Source organism: Colobus angolensis, unplaced genomic scaffold (assembly GCF_000951035.1).
Source record: "Colobus angolensis palliatus isolate OR3802 unplaced genomic scaffold, Cang.pa_1.0 Scaffold23, whole genome shotgun sequence".
In the NCBI taxonomy this organism is placed as follows: Eukaryota; Metazoa; Chordata; class Mammalia; order Primates; family Cercopithecidae; genus Colobus; species Colobus angolensis.
Genome location: NW_012115488.1, coordinates 13201025 through 13227389, shown reverse-complemented (window position 1 = coordinate 13227389; position 26365 = coordinate 13201025). Strand labels below are relative to the sequence as shown.

Sequence of the window (26365 nt, the reverse complement as noted above, 5' to 3'; positions counted from 1 at the left end):
CACTTTCTTGGGCTCTATCCAGACTCTGGTACACTTTTAGAGAATATCACCCACCTCTCCTTTTATACTTTTGATAATTCCACTCTTTGCCAAATCTTGGGTAACTCCTTTTTTCATCCTTCCCCACTTGGGTCAAGCCCCTGATCCTTGCCCCATCTGTTTGTTAGCAGATAGCTTTGTTCCTGTGCTTCTCTAAGAAAATCCACACCATCATGAATGCACTTTAACTTCTCATTTCTGTTCTTAATAATTATTCTCCCCACTCACCTCTTCATCCTTTGATTACTCTCTGATCAGTATGTCTATTTTCCCAATTAGAGTAAATCTTTTTACCTGACTTCTTGATTGCATTTACCTCCTACTCATGGCCTTTTAAATATTCTTTCTATCTTGTCTTGTGGCTCCTTCCCCCAAACATGTCCTGTATTAAAAAATGTTCCTCCATTACTATTATGTCTCCCCCCCAAAACAGTTTTCATTCATTGTCTACTTTTATACCTACCACTCACTCAGTGCACTGCAATTGGACTTCTACCCTCAGCATGCTAAGCTAGCAACATGGGCAGAGTCTCCATACACTCCCGATTGCTAACTCCAGTGGATTCGGTCATTTTCTCTTCTCTTGGCTTCTCTAACACCACTTTCTCCTGTGTCTTGGCCTACTTCTCTGATTATTCCTTCTTGGTTTTGCTTGAATGTTTTTTTTTCTGGCCTTGCCCTTTAAGTGTGGGTATGTTGCAGAGTTTTATCTTTGACCATCTTTACATCTTACATTCCTTTTTTTTTTTTTGGTGGGGGATGGGGTGAGGGGGTGTGAATTCATCCATTGCTATGGCTATACCATTATGTTGATGACTTCCACATTGGTATCTTCAAACCCGACAGCTCTTGTATGTGCTGTATCAGTAAATCCAAATTACTATTTGATGCCTTGGATGTACTTCAGATGTCTGTAGCCCCCTTAACATATCTAAAACTAAGTAAAATACTTGAAATGTATCCTAGGCTTCTTCGTTTTCCTTAATTTTCTCCTTCTATCTTCCCATTCATGCCATCACCAACTCCATGTCATTAGGAGATGAATATTGTTTATTCTGTGAATTTCACAAGTTTTATATTTGTCTCCTACTTACTGTCTCCTGTCTCTTACCTTGGTTCAGTGTCTTATCCTCTCTGACCTGTCTACTACAATATCGCCTTCACTATCTCCCTCCCTCCTGCCTGACTCTTTCCAATCTGCTCCCCTCACTACTGCTAAAGTGATTTTTCTAGGATGTAAAACTGCTAGTGTTAATCCCATGCCATAAACTCTTCAATGATTCTTTATTGCCAGTACTAAGTCCAAACTCCTTAGAAAAACATATCCTGGTACCTGGTCTGGCTTCTGCCTACTTCTCTAGCTCACATAGTGGAATACATGGGATGGAAATATTACAGCCTGACTTTGAAGCCTATTTAAGGAATTTCTGTTTTGATCTGAGATTTACTGAGAAAACAAAAGCCTTTTAAAGAAGAGATGATATATTAAAGTCTAAAAAACATCCAAGTCTATTTAATTAGAAGATGTTCTATTTAGCAAGACAATCGGGGGAAAGAAGGGTCAAATTTGAAAAAAAACATGAAGATACAAGAAGCAAGATGTGGAGTGAAAAGATAAAGCTGGATTTTCAAAATGGAATTCTGTTCTGGATATCAAAAGACACTATTGCTCCTGTACTGTATATAAAGAGAGGTGGTACCACCTCAAAAATTCCATTTCTAGAGCATTCTCAGTCATTACTCTTAACTCTGTGTAGGAAAATATAATCTCCTGTTGTTATACATTTTTTACTAGCCAAGTTATCTGCTAAAGATTTTATGTAACAAATTCTTTTCTATTGTGTCAAGATTTAGAGTTGAATTTGATCCAGTCTAGAAAAATGTTGCAGTAAGTGTTGATAGTTGTACATCAGATATTCGGGTTGCATTGTTTTAATTTTGAAATTATAATTATGTATTTTACAATTCAATTCTTCTTTATAAACCCTCTCTAGACCCTTAGGAGTATACAAAATTAATTATAAATTCTAATTAATTATTTAATACTTATAAATCACTTTAAAGATTAAAAAGAGGTATCATGATGCTAAAATTTTTACATTAGTGAAGCAAACACTGGCATTTATTGGATCCAGGTTGAAGAAGATAACAGTGGGACGTAAAAGTACTACTCATGGGAAACATAAGTAATATTCATTGTACTATTCTTTGTCCTTTTGTCATGACAAATTATATAACATGAGATTTTAAAAAATTAAATGATAATGGTATTGTTACACCTTCCCCAAGTGTAAGGATTGTTTTATAGAGGTTCATAAAAATTCTAAGTCTTAACTTGTGGTTTTTCATGGCTGTGCTGACTTGCCCACCTGGCCCCGAGTCACCTATTAACATAAATCCCAAGCAGATGAAGTGGGGGCATTGTCCATTCTAGCACAATACCGTTTTGTGTAAAAATCATTAACTGAGCCAGGCACAGTGGCTCATGCCTGTAATCCCAGCACTTTGGGAGGCCGAGATGGGCGGATTGCCTGAGCTCAGGAGTTCAAGACCAACCTGGGCAACATGTTGATACTCCGTCTCTACTAAAATACAAAACAAAAAAAAAGAAACAAAAAATAGCCAGGCAGGGCAGCATGCACCTGTAACCCCAGCTACTTGGGAGACTGAAGCAGGAGAATCACTTGACCCTGGGAGGCAGAGGTTGCAGTGAGCTGGAATTGCACCACTACACTCCAGACTGGGCAACAGAGCAAGACTCCATCTCCAAAGAAAGAAACAAACAAAAAAAATCATTAACTAAATCCTAAGTAAAAATCAAAAGTTATTTCAATGGTCATAGTTAATGTTTCCTGTATATTCTAAACTAATGATTTGTATTTCCCTAGGACTTTTCAGCATGGCCTGGATGAGTCTACTTCAGACTCCTTAAAATCATGTTTTAAGCAACCATTATATTGGGTTTCTTGCATATCACATTTCTACCCTTCTTTACTCAGGTGAGAGCCTCTAAATGCCATACTATCTGTAATTCTATGATTCCTTTTAAAATTTAATAGATATTTTTATCTGTGGATATAAACTAACTTATATCTTACAAAAAGAACTTACAACTTTTCACAATTGGCAGGTAAGTAAAGAGTATTATTTCTCTTTTCTTAGCTCAAGAATCAAAGGCATAGGCCTCATAATTATTCTACTAGCTTATAGCTTTAGTGATGTAATGGAAAACTGTAAAGTTTTGGAATTTAGTTTTATTTTAAAACTTGTCTTTCTTGATATATGACTGGGGATTTGACAGTTCTCAAGCTAATTATCAAACATAGACATGTAACTAACTCAGAGCCTTAGGTAGAAGTTGAGAGAGAAGTAACTTTTTAACTTATGAGTAGGATCTTTCACTTTTATTATTTGATTAACAGCACTTAAAAACAAGAAAAATCATTGAAAGTATGAAATGTGCTTCCAGAGTAATCTGATGGCATTTTGTGGCATTATGTGAAATGGCAGTTTGATTTCTTGCTAAATATAACATTGGAAAGTACCTTTCCTTGGTGTCTGAGAATAAAAATATCATGTACAGCTAAAGGAGATATTGTTAATCCCCATACATTCTTGATTCATCTTGGAAATACACTATCAGCTATTTAAGCTGACTCTATCTCTCTCTTGAGGAACAAGATTGTCACCCATAAACGGAAGATGTGAAAACCTCATATACAAAAGTTTCCATACACACAACAAACTTACACTGTTTGCCTAATGTGTGCCTATTTCCATATGGGTAATGAAAAATCCAACATTAATGAGACATAGACCCCATCTTCAAGGAACTCAATGTATTGTTATTACTTCATTTACATATAAAACTTTGTCTTTATTTCTGATTAATTCCTTACGATTGAGTCCTAGAAATGGAATAGTCTCATGCTCTGTCATCTTGTGTGTAAATATATCTTGCCTTCTTGCACATAAATATATTTTATTTCATTAGGAATTAAATAGCCAACTCCTTAATACTCATTGTTGCAAAAGTAACAAATGACTGGATCTCTTACAGTATGAGTCAAGCAAACAAGCTCTGTCATTTGATGAGTTCCTACGTTTATAAACGTATCTGTTCTCCATGTTATTATCACATTTGCTTTAACCTATTTTACTGCCTGCTTTTATCTTATATCTGGAACCACTGGAGTTATTTTCTTTTAGTCATAACTCTGTAAGACTTCCACTTCCAAGCTTGCTCAGATCAACCCAGCTAGAGTCCTGGAAATCAGCATGGAAATGGGCTTGTCTTTCAAACACTAATTCTTATATTAACTTCTTTCTCTTTCTATATCTACAGCAAGCAAAAATGCACATTTCTTTTCTTTCCGTTCTGTTTAGCAACCAATCTCCACTATTGTCCTAACACGAAGACTAGGACATGGAGACGACTATTCAGCACATAGAGGAAATGAAATTTTATGCAAATTCATGAGGACAGTTTAGTAATACGTATTAAAAACTTAAAAATATTTTTGCCCTTTTATCTAACGATTCTGTTTCTAGGAATCAACTATAAGCAGTTAATCAGAGAGGCTGACAAAGTTTTATATATGAAGATATCCATTTATAAGAGAAAAAAATGGAAACAAATATTCTACATTGTAGCATTAAACAATTTAATATGGGATAATGGCATAATAGACTATTGTGGAGTAATTAAAGGGCTGGGATTTGAAAAATAATTATATGGGGAAATAATTGTGGTAGATAAGTTAGGGGGAAAATTCAGGTTAGTAATTATGAAATTACCAAGGCCAACCCAGTTTTTAGAGTGATAAGTGTGTACCAGACACAGTGCCCAGTGCTTTACATACATTATCTTTTTAAAACCTCACACTAGTTCTATAAGGTAAGTACTCAGGTGCTTCTTTTATGGAGAGCAAGGTGCTGTATAGGCAGCAAATGCTCTGGAGAGAAGAAAATTGGAGGCCAGGCTCTGAACTCAGGCCTATTCTATTCTAAAGCTTAAGCTCTTGACAACCATACCCCCGCCTTTCAAAGGGAAGAGCAGTTCAGGGTGATGTTAACAGGTGTATATGAAAAATCATTCTACTGCACAAATAAGATTGTCAGTTATTAATTATGTAAGGTCTTTTTTGTGATTTAACTCTGTAGGGACTCTGACGTGCTAGTATGTAGTGTTTAGCTCTGCTATGGTCTGAACGTGTCCTCCAAAATTCATTTGTTGGAAATATAATCCCCAGTGCAACTGTGTTGGGTGGTGGGGTCTAATGGAAGTTATTTATATCATGTGGGTTTTTCTGTCTTAAATGGATTAATATTACCATAAAAAGGGCTTACAGGAATGGGTTCATTTTATCTTGCCCTTTTTCTGCCACGTGAGGATGCAGCAAGATCGCCTCACCAGAGGCTGGTGCCTTGATCTTGGACTTCCCTGCCTCCAGAACTGTGAGAAATAACTCTTTCTTCTTTGTAAATTACCCAGTCTGGGTTATTCTTTTATGGCAGCACAAAATGGACTAAGACAGTCTCAAAGGAATGATCTAGTGTGCAGATTCCCCAAACTTGCTGGGCAAGAGAACTCTTGTTTTGCAGAGAATGAGCAATTATTGGAAGGTGGAACATCATTGGGAAGTGTTGAACTATGCTATACTATCATATTTAGAGCACAAAAAATGTACATATAGAAAACTAAATTTTAAAAGGATGTATAGTGGTGGGTTTATAGTTTTTATCTCTGGGTGGTAGGATTGCAACCAATTTTAATTTTCATCTACATAGTTGTCTATATTTTCCAAATTTTTTATAGTGATTATAATTTAATTTTATTAATTATGAATACTTTCTTTTTTTGAGATGGAGTTTCACTCTGTCACCCAGGCTGGAGTCCAATGGCACGATCTTGGATCACTGCAACCTCTTCCTCCCAGGTTCAAGTGATTCTCCTGCCTCAGCCTCCCAAGTAGCTGGGATTACAGGCACGGGCCACCACAGCCGGCTAATTTTTTGTATTTTCAGTAGAGATGGGGTTTCACCATGTTGGCCAGGCTGGTCTCGAACTCCTGACCTCAAGCGATCCGCCCACCTTGGCCTCCCAAAGTGCTGGGATTACAGGCATGATCCACTGCGCCCAACCTGTGAAAACATTTTTTAAAAAGCAAAAAGAAAATCTAGTTTCTTTGATTTCTCTTTTATTCACATGACTTAACCTGTAACCTCTATACAGATGATTTCCAGTTCTACATCTATAGCTCTGAGTGATTGCTTATACCCCAACGGTATATGTCCAGCTGTTCTTATTTCTTGAACACCCGCTTTCTTTCAATACCATGTCTTGAAATGATCCTTCTTTCCCCTCTTCCCTTGTCCTTCACGCAGGGAGTCTTTTCTATTAGGAGTAACAGCGTTGCTACATGCTTCCAAAATAGAATCTTGATCATGATTTCCATGCTAAGCCTTTTCTTCCTCTAGTCCTAGTTTATTATTGTGTTCAGTTCATTCTTCTTCCAAACTTCTCTTAGAATCACCCTTTCTCTCCACCCCCTTATAACAACCTTAGTCTATTTTACTATTATTTAACGTGTTTAAAAGACTGTTTTCATTATGTCTCTGTCTCATTCAGAAACCTGTAGTAGCTTCTGCTTCACTCACACTGTCACTCCTGGCTTACTTGTTGGAGAGTTTTCTGGCTTATTTCCTGGAGAGTTTTCTCTGCTCCAGTTAAGTCAGTCTCCTCTTGTGTCTTTAAGACTTAGTTATTCCATATTTTTGATATTTAATTTGTTGCTTATTCTCAGCTTCAGGCCTTTGTTTATGCAGTTTCCTTTCTTGGAATACCTTTGGTTCTCTCCCTTGTCTTTCTAAATTCTCCATGCAAGGTATACTAGGAGGACTCTCACTGATATCCCCCCTGCTCATTAGGTGTCATATTTTCAACTAAGTCCATATAATCTGCCTAGAAAGACATGATCCGTGTGATTTGTAATCCAGTGTGCTCAGAGCACTGTACAATCAGAGGAACCCAGGGCAGCAATAAAAGCACTTTTAAAATAACTAAAGTTATTGATTTGCATTTATCAGACATTACAATGGGGATTCCTAGACCACCATTATATGAACTTAAAAATCTCACCTTTCCATTAATTTCCCTCATCTGTATCAGCTGTTTGTGTGAGTCTTTCACCCCCAAATTATCCTTCAAAACTCTATTCTTCACTTTAGCAACTAAAATGAACTGTTCAAGGAAATACAGGAGTTGGATGATGACAAACAAAAAATGTATTAGGCCTATCTTTTGTTAAAGGGGAAGGCTGAGAGGAGAGGTGACTGAAATAGTTAATATCATGAAGGAAGTTAGTAAGTTATTCATCTATTTGCTTACTTATTTGTACCTGCACATTGTTTCAGAAAGAATTTAAGTCAGCGTTTAGCAATATTAAATAAACTAAGATAATTAATTAAAAGTGGGTGAGAATGAAAGAAACAAAAAGGACATGAAATTCAGAATACAAATAGAGTTAAAAATATAGTATGGACCATAAATTTGTCTATAATCTTACTAGAGAAAACTATGAAATAGATAAAAACACAATTTTTCATGTTCTCCTAGAACCCTGGGAATAGAGTTTAGAAGAGTTTATTTTAGGGAAAATAAATATATTTTCAAAGCAGTGAGTAAAATGTACTATATTCATTGTCCCTAGCAGTGGTATAGGCTAACAATGTGAGTTGATTTAGAGAGGATAATCAGTTTCATACTAGATTAAACTAAGACATGTGGAAAATGTATTAATCTCAAGGTTAACACAGATACCATATTGTGTATTCATAGAAATGTTCAAGAAAGAATGCTGTCCTAGTCAATTATAGTATGTTGCATTATAATGTCTTTTATCATTTTGTAAACTTTCCTCTTCATGTGGTTTAAAAAAGTATTTTCAGGTCTTCCTTAGCTAAGTAGGTCATAATGGTACACTGAGTCCAAGAAGTATAATCAGTGTGAGTAAACAGTCCATTCATTTTAACTACTAATTTTCTTTTATGGTGACAACATGATGCTTTGATTCATGGCCAGTCCATTTTGAGCTGTATATATTTCTTTCCACTGGGCTTTTTGTTTCTACTATGCTTCTATTCAATGTAATCCTGTTTCGTATTTTTGTATATATTTTCCTCCCTGAACATATTAAACTATCTTTGGTTTCATTATATTCATATTACATGCTATGTGGGTCTTTCCTTTTATTTAGTTTAGCAAGATGTGTTTAATCATTACTTCAGTAAATGCATTCAAAAAATGTTCTCCATGTAAGGCAGTGTGCTAGGTGTCAATGGTGAAGGAAGAGGCAGGCAATGACATTTGAGACAAAGTCCCTTTCCTCATATTATCACATGTTGGTGAAGAAATCAATTGTATTTGCCTACTTGACCACAGTATGTGATACCATTGTCTACTCCCTCCAACTTGAGATATTCTCTTGATTTCCTCCTGAGATATTTACCCACTTTTGTCTTCTTTCTTTCCTGTTGCTGCTTTTCTGTTTCCTTTGCAGGTTCATCTGCTTTAACCTGGCAATTAAATATTGAACAGTGTTAGTATTCTATACTATAACCTTTTTTCTTAGATGATGTTATCATTTCTATGATTTCTTGTATTCCTTGTGTGTCCCCAAATCCATATCATTAATTTTAATCTCTCCTAAGACTACAGATCCATAATATATGGGTACCAATCATACATGACTACCTTCTTGAAATTTACACCTGGAAATCATAAAGACATCTCAAACTCACCATGACCAAAACTGGACTTAGGATGTTCCCCTCCAAACAGATCCTCTTCTACTATTCCCTATCTCAGCTAATGGTACATCCATCCAATTGCAGAAGCCAGAGACTTAGACTTAGGAGGCAATTGGACACCTTTTTTATCTCCTACATACCAAATCTATTACTAAGTCTCATTAATTTTAACTTCTAATATCTACTCTCCATAGTACCAGTTTCACCTTAGTCCCAACTACCATCATCTCTCTCTTAACTACTCCAGTGACCACTAGCATTCTTCCTGTGTATATGTTGCCTTCCATTTCTAATATTCTCCAACTGTAGCAAGAGTTTTCTCAAACCCAAATCTATTTTCAAAACTCACATTTTATCATGGCGTACTTATGGCTTACCTTCCATGAATTCACCGTTATCCTTAAGTATGTACAAAAAACTAGCATAGCCTATAATATCTACATAGATGTGACTCTTACCCACTTCTCAACCCTCTTCTGATACCCGCTACTCTGTGAATTCTGCTTTCCACACATTAGCCCCTTTACATTTTCTTTCTATTCCATGTTCCTTTCTGCCACAGGATCTTTGCACATGCTTTTCCCTTTCACTAAAATGTCTTTCTCCTTCACATCAGTAATGCCAGCTTATCTTCATCTCTCAGCCCAAATGTGACTTCTGCAGGGATGCCTTTTATCAACCCCGAAGACTAGTTAACTTCATTTTTACTACAACTTCTAATAGCATTTTTGCTTTTCTTTCAATGTTTTTTTAATTGTTATTTTATCTTTATTTGTTTGATCTCTTAAACTACATATGTATCCTCCACTAAATTCTATAAGAATAAGGAATTTCTGCTTTTTGCTTACTGTTATGTCTCCATGGTTTAGCATATACAAGTTAAACAATAAATATTAGTGGAATGAATGAATAAAAAATTCTAACTAGTATTGTGTCCCCTAAGTGCTATATTAAAGTATTGTATTGCATAAAATGCTATAATAAATGGTAGGAACATTTGATCTGTGTGGTAAGGCCCAGGCAGGGGAAGCACTGTCTTAATGAGGAGGTAACTTCTAGTATCCTTAGGAGAGAACATCTAGGGAGGAGTACAAAAGGAGTTTTGGTCTCCCAACTGCTGCTGAAAAACTGCTCTGCAGGACTGAGGAAAAGAGCTTAGAAATCTTGTCCTCTGATGAGGTGCCAAGCGTTGACATAGCACCAATAGCTAGCGGAGAAGTAATGAGAGATTTAAACACCAGAGCTCTTAAATGGCTGTTCCAGAGTGTGGATGGACAAGCAGTATGAAAAGATTTTCAGAGGGAAGTCAGTGTCTATGGAACAGTTATTTTAAAAAGTGAAAATGTCAACCGAACTAAATATTTAGCATATGGACCTAGATATCTTAAAGTGTATATCTTTTCTATCATGGCTTAAATATGTTACATAATTATATTACATAATTCAGAATATAGAACTGAAGCCAGCAATGTGACAATAGGAAACAGCTATAGGTTTTCACATTGGTTTCCATACTTATTTAGTTCTATGATTTTGGAAAGTTAGCCTAGGCGTGCTTCAGTTCAGTTTCCCCATATATGAAACAGTTTATATTTTGGTGAGGATTTTGAGACATAAATACAATACAATCTTATTAATCTTCTTGAAGACAGCATGCAATCCTATGGTCTACCTCCTCCATCTTGAAACATCTTCTTCCCTTGACTTCTGAGATATTCTCATGGGAGGGTCATGAGGACTCCATGAGCTCAAGTGCCTCAGTGGCATTCATCACGTGAATGCTAAACTATCATTCATAGCCGCTGTTAGCAAAGAGCTATATATTTCAGAGACTGGCAAGTTTTATCAATTATCTAAACGTGTTGAAAGGACTTCAAGTATGATTAAGTGGAAGAAATATTGAACCACTTTCTCACTGGGTCAGGAATGTGATGCTAGGGGAGACTTTTCTGAACTTCCCTTAACAGATCAATGTCTGATAGACAGGAACCAATAATAATCAGTGGCTCCAGGGAGGTAACTTCTGCTCCTCAAAAGGATGGTTGAGTTATTCAGTGTTGTCCAATGTCTTGGTGATTCAGGTGCTAGATTAGTATTGCTTGGAGGGAGCCCAAAACTGATGGCTGGAATATAATTTCAGTTGTACACCAGGGAGTGTAGATACAACCAACCTTGAAAAAAATGAGACTCTTTAAAAATGTCAATCCACATTAGTGGACAAAGTTCTTTAAAAAATCAAGGCAAATTCTGTATATAAATATGCAGGTGAACTCTATCCGATTTCTAGTTATTAAATCATCTTTAAATATAAATATCATAGAGACTTGGCTATACCCATTATAGAGATTAAAATATATGCAGACATTTTCAGTGCTATAACTGTGTATAGTTTACACACTTTTGGTTAAAGTGAAGAGGAAAATATTTTGGGTTCCTCTCAACTTTTTTTCTCAGGCACTAAAATTATCTTCCTAGAGAAAGATGACACAATTGCTTTAAATATTTGTCTTTACTTCTTTTCCCAGAAGATTTTGAAGGATACATTATGGAAAACCAAGAGTAGTACAACAGTAATATGAGGACTTTCCTTCTCCTTTTGTTTCCCCACATTAGGGCTTTCATCCTCAGTTTCTCTTTAGTTATGCCCTTGCCTTTGTTCTCTGAATCATGTAACTTATGGTCTCTGGTATAAACTTGGCCCAGTAACCCATGCCAAGAATCATCTGGTTGAAATCAATTTCTAGATACCTTGAATAACATGGCTTCAATTTGGGAATAAGGTTTGAGACCACAAACTTGATTTTGGGTCAAAAACGTCGTATTATCAGTCAGGAGGTTGAATAAAGCCAGACATTCTCAAAGCTGGAAAATACAATGTATGCACCAAATATCAATCAGGTTGAATGGGAGAAAACATGGAGTAATGGAATGAGCATAGGTTTTGAAGTCAGAGAGATCTGGATTCAAAGTTCAGCAGACACGCTTATTAGCTTGGACTAGTTTCTCAATACTCCTGAAACAAGAATTAAGTGAGAGGAACACTAAGTGCCCTCATGCATGCCCTATTTTGGATTTCTCCAAGCAGCAAACCCTGAGACAAGGATTCAAATGAATGTAGTTTATTTTCTTAGTGGAAGAAATGCTGGAAGGGGAGTGGGGAGACAAAGAGAGAAAGAAAGCAAATAAAAATTTGTGTAATCAGCCAGGTGTAGTGTCTCACACCTGTGATCCCAGCACTTTGGGAGGCCGAAGTGGGCAGATCACAAGGTCAAAAGATCGAGACCATCCTGGCCAACATGGTGAAACCCCATCTCTGCTAAAAATACAAAAATTAGCTGGATGTGGTGGTGCACGCCTATAGTCCCAGCTACTTGGGAGGCTGAGGCAGGAGAATCGCTTGAACCCAGGAGGTGGGGGTTGCAGTGAGCTGAGATCATGCCACTGCACTCCAGCCTGGCAACAGAGTGAGACTCCATCTCAAACAAACAAACAAACAAAAAAAATTGTGTAATCAAGCTAACTACCATAGGAGTGACCAGAACTTAAACTTAAACCTCTGGGGGGACATTCTGAGAACCAGTATAAAATATATGTTTCAGAGTTATCCCAACAAAGGAGCAAGGATGCTGAGGTATTTATACCCCAACTCTCCTCAGTCATTGGTTGAGGGTCACTCTGATGGTGTTAATTCCTGCCACTTGCAGCCTGTCTTGCTGAAAAGTACAAGAAATCCAGGCTCTAACGGAGGTGAGCCAGGCCAGTGTGAACTGACAGATAAGGACAAGAGGATATGGGGTGATATAATTTGGCTCTGTGTCCACACCCAAATCTCAGCTTGAATTGTAATCCCCACATGTCAAGGGAGGGACCTGGCGAGAAGTGATTGGATCACGGTGGCAGTTTCCCTGACACTGTTCTCACAATAGTAAGTTCTCACAAGATCTGACGGTTTAAAAGTGTTTGGCAGTTCTCCCCCTGCTCCCTCTCTCCTGCTGCCATGTAAGATGTACCTTGCTTTCCGTTTGCCTTTTGCCATGATTTAAAGTTTCCTGAGGCCTCCCCAGCCATGGGAACTGTGAGTCAATTAAACCTCTTTATAAATTACCCAGTCTCAGGTAGTTCTTTAGAGCAGTGTGAAAACGGACTAATACATGGGATCATTGACAATGTCTTCTATGGCCCTACCCTTTACACCACTGAGATCTACTTATTCCCTGTGTTAGGGTCCCTGAATTCTATCATTGATTCTTCAGGTTCATTGCTGGTTACAATTTATTTATGTATTTAAGCTTGATGACAATGGACTTAGCAGGACAGGATACAGTACCCCCTGCTGCAGATATTTCTGAATCTGCAAGTGATATTTATGATTAGATTCTTCTACCACCTATTCCATCTTCCCCTCATCATTGGCCATCATCTCTGCTGATTTATGTTATTTGCCCAGCGGGGTCACTGAGACCTTCATCCTTGAGGTGCTGAACTCCTGAATTCCCTTATCAGACTTGGTTACTGAAGTCTTCTGAATGTGATAGTTGTCAGTCATGAAGGCATTGAGAGATGCCCTGGTGAATCTCTAGAGTTACAGATACACCTCCCTGCTCCCTTTATGCAGTAGCAAGCCCAGCTCCTCATGATAAATAGGGTTAATCACGCTGACCAGCATAGTAACCCCTTTCTTTGCCTGATAGACTGCTGGCATGGGGAGCCAAAAATGACCAGATGGCAGCTATAACTTTAGGTTTAGTGGGATCCTAAATGGTCCCCTTGTAGAGGTGTGTATACCCCATCCCACCCCACCATGGAAACCAGAACCTCTGCTCCTCCAGAGCTTATAGTTATTGGGATAGGAAGCACAAATTTGTCAAGTGGATTATCAGAATCTTTGGTGGGAGGGGCTGCTCCTACTTTCACCCCTTGTCTCTCAGACCTATGTAGTTTGTCTGTTGAGGCCACAGTACCATATAATGGCTGTTGGCTAAAAGTAAGTATCAAGTCTTGAGGGACAGTGTTCCAACACCACTGACTGTCATTCCCAAGCTATGAATTTTGGAGTCCATTCCAATTTTCTGCTAGTCTTGCAGCTTCTGCATGATATATAAATGGTAGGAACAGTGTACCCCATGGTCATGTGGCCTGAGCAATAAGGCTACTCATATTCTAGTCTGAACCTACCTCAGAGCATTCTCTTGGCCAGAGCCTTACCTCACATCAAGTTGGAAATTAGGACAGTATGACTGATACAGGTAAGATTTTGTTTAAACATTCTATTGCAGCATGAGTACATACCAAAAAATTGAAGAAAGTTTGGGAACTAATTGATGAATTTTCATAAACATACCTGAATGTAGCTAAGATTTTTCACAATGATTTTATAAAAATAGTTTGATAGTTTCATAAACCAATAATGCTTGGACCCCATTACTACTTGGAATTTAAAAATTCTTTAGGCCAGTTTGTGCCCCAGAAATATAGCACTTATTGGAGTATCAGCTGAGTACAACCCAGTCATAAATTCATCCTGTCTCCTAATACAAGACTTATGAGTTCTATGGGATTTATAACATTTTCCCCTTTGTATTATGGTGGAATTCAACATGTACATATTTGATACATACATACGTGTGTGTGTGTGTATGTGTGTATGTGTGTGTGTGTGTATATATATATATATATATAAAATTTCCCTTTCTGTCATTTTTTGTAAGGCTAATCTCACTTTCACAGCTCCACCAGCTCAAAGGCTGAGGGAACATATGCTTCTCCATATGCCCAACACAGATTCCTCAATGCATTTATTACTCAGAGCTTGGTGATTGAAGAATGTTTGTACTATTTTATTTTTCCTCATAGTCATTCTACTGTACATTTAAAAATCTGTGATAAGTTGAAAGATCCAAGAATTGAGGTACATGTCAACAAACAGCTTTCCATCTGGTAAATGAGAGATTTTATTTATAACCAGGTATTCAGATACAGTGGTATAAAGTGACATTCAAATGATTTTATTCCATGACTGAAGGGCTAAGGAAAACACTAACCACATCCAATCCATTCACCACACTGCAACCAGATCAGGAAACTCCTCTGCCTTAAACTTTCCAATGGGCCTAAAATCCACACCTTGGGATATTAATCTAGCTCTCGGCTCCTTCTTCAGACTAGCTCTCAAAGATTCCCTTTCCTTTCCACACTCCAGCCAAATGGGATCTTTCAGTTCATTAAATGCCTTAAGTTAGCACTCAACTCAAGCATAATATATAGGTAGGAAATGTTCAAAACCCAAGTCAATGTTAATATACAACTTACTACCAAGTAGCATTTTTCATCCATTGAACCCCAAAGGAGCATCTAGAATTCAGTGTTTAGGGTTTAGGATGGAACTAGGGGCAGCCATTGTGAGGATCTGTTTTAGATTTTTAGTCCAAAGTCTCAGCTAGTGAATTCTTCCTTTGGCACCACATTTGGAACTACTGCAGAAGTCAGACCCAGACTAATCTGCAAAATAATTCAGAACTCCTGGGATGTTCAGAACTGATAGACTTGATTCCTCTGGCCCTTGAGTTTAGTAACACCCTTCTTCTCTCTTTACCACTCACCCAAGGAAGGAGGTTTCCTAGCTAACAGTGCCCCACCAATTGCCTAAGGAGTTATTCCAATTTGAGACATGTTATCAGAGTTTTACATGGGAAGCCTGAGTTGGCCCAAAGTTCAAGCACAAGCTGATAGATTTTGTGTATCATAAGGTTATGAGATGTTCCAAACACCATTCCAAGCCAAGGGGGAGGTGCTCCGAGACTTTTTCATTTTGTGTCTTTGAATCTTCTCACTTTTGTTTCAGCCAGCCTTGTGGCAACGCGTCCTCATCATTTTTTTTTTCCTATAAGTTTGCCTACTCATTTATGAGCAGAAAAATCAATCAGTTAACATTTAGAAAGCCTTTAAATGAGGTTAGTTCACTAGTAGAAGCTTTGGGATATAAAGCAAGTGTCTTCACAAAGTCTGAATCTGGGTGAATTGAACAGATAAAACTTTAGTTGATGAAATAATAAAGTACTAAAATGTGTAAGCTTGCCACTGTGAAGATAAATTTCTAGTGAAGACTTCACTGGGATAGTGATTTTTTTGTGGCAAATTAAAGGAAGAGTAGGATTAAGATAAAGATAAAAGGTTACAGGGAGTTTATTGCATGGATGGTATCTTAGCTCTGGCTGCTATAACAAATATACCATAGACTGGGTGGCTTAACACACATTTATTTCTCATGGTTCTGGAGGCTGAAAATCTAAGATGAGATACAGCACAGTTGCATACTAGTGAAGGCCTTCTTCCAGGTTTCCCATAGTGAACTTCTTGTATCCTTATGCAGAAAGAGGTCAGGCTAACTCTATAGCCTCTTTTAGAAGGACTGTAATCCCATTCATGGGGTCTCTACTTTCATGAACCCAGTTATCTCCCAAAGCCCCCATTACCAGATACATTGGGATTAGGGTTTCAACATATGAATTTTGAGGAGGGGGAGCACAAACATTTAGCCCATTGTGGGTGCAGCCAAGGTGGACCTGCGCAAAGGCAGAGGCAGGAAAGTCCTCACCCTACTGCCTGTGCTTCAGAAAGCACTGCCTACATGCATCAAGCCTTACCATGCATGCAACAGAATCTCCTGGAGAAAGGCTGTTGAAACACAGATTTCTGCCGTGTCCCCTGCTCCCCGCCCCCACTCCCCACCTCAGAATTTCTGATGAGATGAGGCTGGAGAATTAGGATTTTAAACAAGTTCTCAGGTGATGTTCATGCTGCTTGTTTGGGGCCCAAGCTTTGAAAACCACTGGTCTAGACTGTGTTGATAACTGGATGGCTTAAAACACAGTAAATTACCTCTGCTAATGATAATGCTGCCAATTGCCTCTCTCAGTGATACCCTTTGCTCTGAATTACTTTCCACCCTGAAGCATCTGATGCTCCCATTCTCACCTCCAGATTGCCCAGTCCACCTTCCCTTCCCCATGCCTCCCTATTCCCATGTCCTTAAGGCTGTCACCAGATTGAGTTTAACTATTTCCTGCCTTTTCTGTTGTTCTCCTTGTAAGTTGATTTCCCATTTTTTGACTGTTAGCCAATCTAAATTTTAGATTTCTAGATTTTAGAAGGGAAAAGTAAATAATGTTATCAGTTCCTTTGCTCTCCTGCTGATTCATTGGTAAATGAAAGTGGTGATGTGAGAGACCTGATTTCTATTTTCTGTTCAACACTGATGATAATTTTTCAAGCAGAAGCACATCTTCCTTGGAATTCTTTCCCTTTGATGAAATGATTACCCAAGTAGGTAACAGTGTAACAGCAGCAGTTCTGATAATTGAATGTTGATGTAAGGCTTTACATATTAAATAATTAGATTACGGTTGATCCTTGACAGAAGCTTTGAATTTTTTTTCATCTGCAATCACAGTATATAGCACAGTATATAGCAAATTACAAACTAGCGAAACCCATCAGAACTTCTCTCACTTAATAGTGAAAGGAGTTAATAGCACATAGTAGGCATTCATATATTTGGTGAATAAACAAATGAATGCATTCCAAAAAATGCATAAATAGCTTTTCTTCCCTCCACGAAACAAAAACAGACATAGTTCCATGAAATATAGGCATGGGTATTTTGTATCAGTTTTATATTTGGCAGGGTACCAAATGTTAATTTGCTTTTAGCTAGTTGAGATTAAATGTAATTCCTTCCCCAGGCAACCCTAACGTAAGTAAGCATGAAAGCATTTTCAGAGTAATCTGGGAGGAATTGACATTTAAAGGAGCTAGCATTACATCTGTACTTTAAGGCTATTAATTTCATAGATAAATTAACTTCATTACTCCATCTTTATCTTGCATTTTGAAAGGACTCCATCAGCTGGAGGACTGAAAGCTGAGGGTCAATTGAAACTGCTCTTATCCCAGCCAGGTTGTAACTGGAACTTGCTTCTAGAAACCCTTCTGCATCATGATGGACTTTTACTGAGAATCTTGCTGAGGAGCTCAAGTGAGTATGTGTAGTTATAAGAATGTCCTCGAAAAACCTAGTCATTGCTCGAGTTGAATAACTGTTTTTTTCCTAGGCAAACATTAGAAGAAGGATGTAAACCAGTGGCATGTATCAACATTCAGTTGGGTTAGCAGCAAGCAAAAGCATTAAATCACTTTACCAACCTATTTGAAAGAATTTATTTCAAGGACTGTGAATGAGAGAAAACTATATTTTTATATGACACTGTTCTATCACAACTACCATTATATAGAAATGTATCAATATGCAGGGTTTGAAATGCCTAAAAAAATTGTAGGAGTGCAGTTATATTTCCAAAGCACAATCTGAATTAGACCTAGAGAGAGAGAGAGAGAAAGAGTATTAGATTAACACTGAGAATTTCAGTGTATCATGAAGTGTGCTTGTGCAACTTACAAACAAGCAAGCTGTGGCCTACAGCTATATCTGTTGGAGCATAGAATTCCATTCAGAATTCCATCCAAATTCTGAATGGAAATCGAGGAGTAATATAAGACCATGCTTCTCTTAATTAGTTTCTTTTTTTCCCCTGTAAATGCTTTTTAAGAAAATGGTAAGTAATGTTATGTCAATATAATATTACATCTCATTGTAGTCCCACTTCATCGAGGAAGAGCTTTTCACCATTTTCACGTACTCCTGTGCATCTCTCCTATTCCGTACCACAAGCAAAGCCTGATTACTTTATCAATTACTAGTGTCATTGTAGGTTTCCCAAATCTAAATCTTTCTTCTCTAATTCCCTATCACCTGCAGGACCCAAGTCCCTTCACCATTCAAAGATGATCCAGAATAGTTTTCTAACCTTTTCCCCACTATTTCCTTGCACACACCACCCACTTACTCCTGTAACAGTTGTCCCCAAAGCCCCAAGCATGCGTTCACTCCACACCTTGGCTCACCTGTCTTTCCTACTTAAAGACCTGCCATAAACTACTTAGCTTCCACGAGTCTGCAAAGGACAGCTGATGTTTCAGAGCTTTGAATGCTCCACCTTACACTGATCTCTTCCTCCCCTGAACTTCATACTGAACTTTCATCTTGGCTACTTTATTTGCCCTTAGCATGCACTGCCTTGTATTTTTATTGTGTTTATATATGAATGAGGCTAATGTCATTAGGCCCTACCAGCCTGTTAGTATACAAATGAGGTTCATAACCTTTCCTTGTGTAAATAGTTCCAGTCATTTCTGGCAATTTTTGTTATCTCACATCTGCTCAGGACCGGTGCCCCATATTCTTTCCCATCCACCTTGATGTTTGGTTCCCAAAAGGCACTTAGGAGCGGTGTCTCTTGTGAGAATATTGCTTCTCTCCTGGTGCTCTCCAAACTCTAAAGCCATGTGGTGCCAAAGGTCATCACAACTCCCCAGGCCTCACTGTATTCCACGCAGAAAGGCAAAGCTTCCTCCCTCCCAAGCCCGGAATCTGATTTTATTTCCTTAGCTCCCAAGCCGTACTATTTGGAACTCAAATCTCACAAAGTTTATCTGAAAACAATTTATTTAGCTTCAGGCTTAACCACTCTCCTAAAGAGAAAACTCACACTAGGGAATCTACTTCCTCAAGTAACCAACATTTGTTATTCACTTATTAGTTATCAGGCACTATGCTAAGCATTTTATATGTGTTATCTAATTTGATTCTCTCTATAATCTTATAAAATATATACTATTGTTATTCTCATGTTAAACATAAGGACATTGGCATTGAAGATAATTATTACTTACCCACTGATACACATATCTGATAAATACTGAGTAGATCTAGATTTTTATACCCAGCCAGAGCTTTCTGTCCCCTGCTCTTCCAATACAAATATTCATGCAAATTAAACCCTGAAGCCAAATAGTGTAGTATTGGGAAGAATTGTTCTGTCCACTGTCAGGTTGGATCAACCAAGACATCTTGGTACACATGCATTTAACTTGCCTTTCCAGCTAGGTAGGCAAGACTGTACTGTAGATTTTTATATTCCTCCTTAAGCTGGCACAGTGCTTTTTACATAAACGGTCCAGTAAACAGTGTTTGGCCAATCAGTGATCAAGTAGAATAGAAAACATGGGACTTCCCTTAAACTTTATAGTCTAAGTGCTTGTCAGACAAAGCAGTTATGTGACAAGGATAATATCTAACAAAGCTGAGAGTTACTCTCATGTAATCTTTGAAACTCACAGGCATGATCCTGTAAGAGAAATGGTCTCCTAGTGATAGAGTTATGGAGAATAGATTGAGGTAAAATCAATTGAGATAAACCTTTTGACTATGTTGAGATAGCCACTAACTACAGGAAGTACAATTATAGTTATGAATATTTAACCATGTTCTCTTACAAATGAATCCTACAATTACTTATCAAAAATAATTATGTCCATCTTCTGGTATGTATAACATGATGTTGTTTTAAAGAAGCTTGGAGTTATCAAAGGTATCATATTGTACTACTTTTAGTTCTGGTTCTTATGGAGTACAGCAGTGTATTTACCCAACCTGCTCAAAAACCCATCATTTTAAACAAAGACTATTAGACTACATGGCTGCTGTGGTATTGTCTTGTACTGAATTTTACTAGCTACTTCAAATACCATAAGGATAAAGTGACTGAATTTACTAATCAATTGATTGACCTAGTTCTTAATCTCCAATAGAATTCTTGTCACTTTAAATTAGAAACCATATATTCGTGGAATCTTGTTAATTATACTAATATAGAAATTATTATGCACACAAAAATTAATTTGTAATATTTTAAAAGATATTTTATTATTTGATTAAAAGTCTCATGATATTTCAGAGTACCATTTTGTAATTTAGAAGCTTGATTATTTTAGGAAATATTAGCAAAGCAAAATCTTAGAGTAAAATACTCCAAATTATATATTTCAAGCAACATAATTATCAGCTTTTTATGGGGGAGTTTTTAAAATAAATAGTGTGTTTTTCACTTCTTAAGCTAATAAGCAACTTCGGCAAAGTCTTAGGATACAAAATCAGTGTGTAAAAATTGCTAGCATTTCTATACACCAACAGTAAAGCCAACAGCCAAATCAAGAATGCTTCCATTCACAACTGCCACAAAATGAATAAAATATCTAGGAATACAGCTAATAATGGAAGTGAAGGACCTTTACAAGAAGAACTACAAACCACTGCTCAATGAAATCAGATGTGACACAGACAAATGGAAAAACATTTCATGCTCGTGGAAAGGAAGAATCAATATCATGAAAATGGACACTGCCCAAATAAATTTAAAGATACAATGCTATTCCCATTAAGGTACCATTGTCATTCTTCACAGAGCTAGAAAAAAACTATTTTAATTCATATGGAACCAAAAAAAGAGCCTGGGCAGCCAAGGCAATCCTAAGCAAAAAGAACAAAGCTGGAGGCATCATGCTACCAGACTTCAAACTATACTACAGGGCTATAGTAACTAAAACAGCATGGTACTGGTATAAGAACAGACCTGCAAACCAATGGAACAGAACAAAGAACCCAGAAATAAGACCGCACACCTACAACTATCTGAACTTTGACAAACCTGACAAAAGCAATGGAGAAAAGATTCCCTATTTAACAAATGATTCTGGGAGAACTGGCTAGCCATATGCAGAAAACTGAAACTAGACCCCTTCCTTACACTATATACAGAAATCAACTTAAAATAGATTAAAGACTTAAATGTAAAACCCAAAACCATAAAAACCCTAGAAGAAAACCTAGGCAATACCATTCAGGACATAGGTATGGGCAGAGAGGTCATGATGAAGATGCCAAAGGCAATTGCAACAAAAGCAAAAATTGACACATGGAGTCTAATTAAACTAAAGAGCTTCTGCACAGCAAAAGAAGCTATCAACAGAGTAAACAGACAACCTACAGAATGGGAAAAAATTTTGCAAACTATGCATCGGACTAAGGACTAATATCCAGCATCTATAATGAACTTAAACAAATTTACAATGAAAAAACAACTAACCAGATTAACAAGTGGGCAAAGGACATAAACAGACACTTCTCAAAAGAAGATATACATGCAGCCAACAGTTACATGAAAAAAATGCTCAACATCATTGATCATTAGAGAAATGCGAATCAAAACCACAATGAGATACTATCTCACACCAGTCAGAATGGCTATCGTTAAAAAGTCAGAAAATAACAGATGCTAGAAAGGTTGTGGAGAAAAAGGAGCAATTTTACACTGTTGGTGGAAGCATAAATTAGTTCAACCATTGTAAAAGACAGTGCAGAGATTCCTCAGAGACCTAGAGACAGAAATACCATTCGACCCAGCAATCCCATTACTGGGTATATACCCAAAGGAATATAAATTGTTCTATTATAAAGACACATGCATGCATATGTTCACTGCAGCACTATTCAAAATACCAAGGACATGAAATCAACCTAAATGCCCATCAATGATAGATTGGATAAAGCAAATGTGGTACATGTACACCATGGAATACTATGCAGCCATGAAAAGGAATGAGATCATGTCTTTTGCAGGGACATGGATGGAGCTGGAGGCACACTGACACAGGAACAGAAAGCCAAATACCACATATTCTCACTTATAAGTGTGAGATAAATGATGAGAACACATGGACACATGGGGGAAACAACACACACTGGAGCCTGTTGGAGGGTGGAAGGTGGGAGGAGGGAGAGGATCAGGAAAAATAACTAATGGATACTAGGCTTAATACCTGAATGATGAAATAATCTGTACAACAAACCCCCATGACACACATTTACCTATGTAACAAGCTTGCACATCCTGTACATGTATTCCTGAACTGAAAACTTTAAAAAAAAGAAAAAAAAAATAGTGGTTTTTTTCATCTAATTGATAAAACTTAGTTACTTTTTAAACTTTAGATTGTTAAAGTTAAAGTGTTAAATTGTCTCAGGAATAAAAATGCAAAAATATGAAGTACATGTATTTATTACATATTTTTTAAAACAAGATTCTCTTTGTTTAATAAGTAATTATTGAATACTGTTAGGTACAGAGTTTTTCTTGATAAACAACTGCTACGGTTTGAATGTCTCCTTCAAAACTCATGTTGAAATTTAATTGCCATTGTAACAGTGTTGAGAGGTGGAACCATTAAGAGTTGATAGGGCATGAGGACTCTGCCTTCATGAATGTATTAATACCATTATCATGGGAATGGTTTAGTCATTGCTTAAGGGGATTCCTAATAAAAAGGATGAGTTCAGCCCACTTCCCTGTATCTTGTATACTGGCTTCTGCCTTCCACCCTTTCACCATGAGATGACCCTCATTAGATGCTGGCGCCATGCTCTTGGACTTCCCAGCCTCCAAAACTATGAGCCAAATAAACTTGTGTTCTTGTTAAATTACCCAGTCTGTGGTATTGTGTTATAGCAGCAGAAAATGCACTGAGACAATAACCACATACTATAAAGATTAAAGCATATGGGATTCATCTCATTGTGAAAGTGATGTCTGTAGCTTTTTGTTTTGCTCTGTGGAAATTATTTCTCAGAATTTATATATGTTTCAAAAGAATTGACAGAGCCTATAGGAAATGGCTCTCTTGTAATCTGAGATGCAACTTCACTGAGCATCAGAAAATAACAAAATTAAATAAGTGAATGGTAAGGATTTATAATATATGCCTCATAGGCTGCAAACTTTTAGGAAGTGGAATTATGTCTTTGCCATGTAAAATAATCCTCTCTGTGTAAAATATGTAGCATTTTGAAGGAATGATTACATTGCTAAAACTTAATAAAAGTAAACTGATTTCACATGGTAGGTGGCTTTTAACACTCTGAGTACAGTTCAGTTGGCAGGAAAAGGTAATGTTTGTTGGTTTTAAGTTAGGTCATTTTAACTCTGCAGGGAAGAAAGTCTCAACTACAAATTATCACAGAAGATTTTAAAATTGTGAGACACTATTTTGAATTATTGACTTTTAACACCCAAGGCAATTGTTCTGGTAATTATCTTGCTGAGGCCACAAGGTCTTACAGGTTTCTTACATGTGTCATCAAAGGAACAAATATTTGGCAATTTCCCAATTGTTAGCAGGTAACCTTTCCTGCTAGTGACATTTGAATGAAGTGTGGCTAACATTTCCTTTGCCTATTGCCCCAAGAATAATTGCCAGTAAAACTTCTTGACTTCTGATAATATTAATTTGTAATATAGTAACAACAGCAAACTAGTAAATGCATACTATTAACATGTTCCAGACATTGTTTCTAAGTAGTTTAAATGTGTTTACTTATTGAAACCTCATAACAGCTCTGTGTGGTATGACTGTCATTTCCCTTTTAGAGATGAGGAAACGGAAACACAGAGAAATCCAAGTTGCACAACTAGTAAGTGGCAAAGAAGGATTTGATCTAGGCAGCTGGCTTTCAAATTCTGTTTCCATTCACTGCAGTACATGGCATCCACGCAGCACCACAGAACATTTACCAAATAGCAATATTGCACAATTCATGGGAACTATCAGAAACCTCAGTAGTAGATAATTTTCATTGTACCTTTTGTACTTTTTAACCTCATGACAAAGTGCCTAAAGTTAACGAAGAAAAAGATCTAGAGAAAATTCTGGCTAAACGGCTACTACCACTAGCAAGTAACTGTTGCCTTAAAGAATGAATCAACTCAAAATTATCTTATCATATAGTTAATATTTTCTTGGTCTTTCAGGTAATATTTGGCATTTTTGGCAGCAGATTGGTGTTTTGTTGTGTATGGTGTGTGTGTATGTGTGTGTGTTTGCTGTTATCATTTTTATTTTTTTAGTTCTTTATTATTAGAAATTGGGTTTTGCTATGTTGCCCAGGCTGGTGTCAAACTCCTGGCCTCAAGGAGTCCTCCCACCTTAGCTTCCCAAAGTGCTGAGATTACAGATGCCCAGCCATGTGTTTTGTTTTATAAGTGTCACCAAAGTGCAATTTAATAACTGCCTTGAAGGAGGTGACCTAAAATAACCCATTGTTAGCCCACCTAACCATGATGTCATAGGCTGCTTTTGCTAGTAATGATGTCTGCACTTCAGGACTCTGACTTGTTCAATCTTTTTTTTTTTTTTTGTCACTTTCTTTACTAAGAACAATAGAACCATATTTGTGTGTCACCATATGGGATCCTATCCAAAGGTCCTATCTAAGAATGCTAATGAACTAGTTTACAGGTATCAGTGGGCTCCATAAAATTATTGGTCCCAGAAAGAGTTACCACTTAGGTTCTTTTGAGACTTCATGAGGGTGAGGTGGGGGTGGTGCTTCTAGGGGAGGTGGTGGGATATGGATTATGTAAAATAAGTCTTCTTGTCTTTAAAGTGCAAACATATTACCTGGGGATCTGGTTAAAACTGCAGATTCTGATTCAGTAGGTCATGGGTGGGGCCTGAGATTATGTGTTTCTCTTACAAACTCCCAGGTGATGCTGCTCCTGCTGCTGCTGGTTCCTGGGCAACTTTCTTAGTAGCAGGGATACCAAACAAGGTATCTGCTGCTATAGAAGGCAAAAGAATTTGAGTATGTGGCTTGCCCTCGTAACATATTATAGGCTTATAAAAAGACAATTTACTTAAGAATTATTATAAACCGTTTTACCAGGACATTCATAGTGGTCAGCAAGCAAAATCTTATTCACATACAGAACTGATTATGTTACTCGCTTGCTAAAAACTGATAGCGGCTACCCAGTGCTTTTAGAGTAAGAACCCTAATCCTTGCAACACCAACAATCCCCTGCATGCTCTAGATGTGGCCAACTTGTGCAGCTCATCTCATCCTACTCACCCCCAGCATAGTATGCTCCAACACAGAGTCATGCATTCTCTGGTTTAGGTTGTGCATCACAGATTTGTATATTTATAATAGCAATCTCCCTGCAGAAGTCACTTGAAGAAAGGGGCAGCTGCTCTAACACCAGTGACTTTTCAATTGTCCCATATGCCAAGTTCTTTCCTGCCACAGAGTGTTTGAAATGTTGTTTTCATTTATTTATTTTTTCTGCCTAGACCCTTTCTTGTCTCTATTTACCTGGCATCTGTGAGTCACCTTTTAGCATAAATGTTATTTCCTGGGAAGTCATCGCTGATTATCCTGGCTGGGTGAGGTCCCGCTTAACTTCTTTTTGTCACAATTTTAAGTGAAATGTTAATTGACATAATTGGTATTTAATGTCTATTGCAGCCACCATGAGTTTTAGGAGGTCAGGGATAGCTCATCATTTTATCCCCAGTGCCTGGCCTGGTTCATGACACTGTAGACTGGTAATGACAGCATAGAACATGCTTTAAAAAAGTATTTGTTGTCCGGGTGCGGTGGCTCAAGCCTGTAATCCTAGCACTTTGGGAGCCCGAGACGGGCAGATCACGAGGTCAGGAGATCGAGGCCATCCTGGCTAACACGGTGAAACCCCATCTCTACTAAAAAATACAAAAAACTAGCCGG

At 37.5% G+C, this 26365-nt stretch overlaps 1 protein-coding gene across 1 annotated transcript in view; it reads left to right on the top strand.

The window, feature by feature from the left end:
* The window catches only part of KIAA0825 (KIAA0825 ortholog), a 504765-nt gene that overhangs the window by 161415 nt on the left and 316985 nt on the right, over positions 1-26365 (top strand). The window contains exons 14-15 of the mRNA XM_011944276.1: positions 2928-3038; positions 17745-17884. Coding sequence (XP_011799666.1) covers positions 2928-3038; positions 17745-17884 — 251 coding nt within the window. The remainder of the gene's footprint in view (positions 1-2927; positions 3039-17744; positions 17885-26365) is intronic.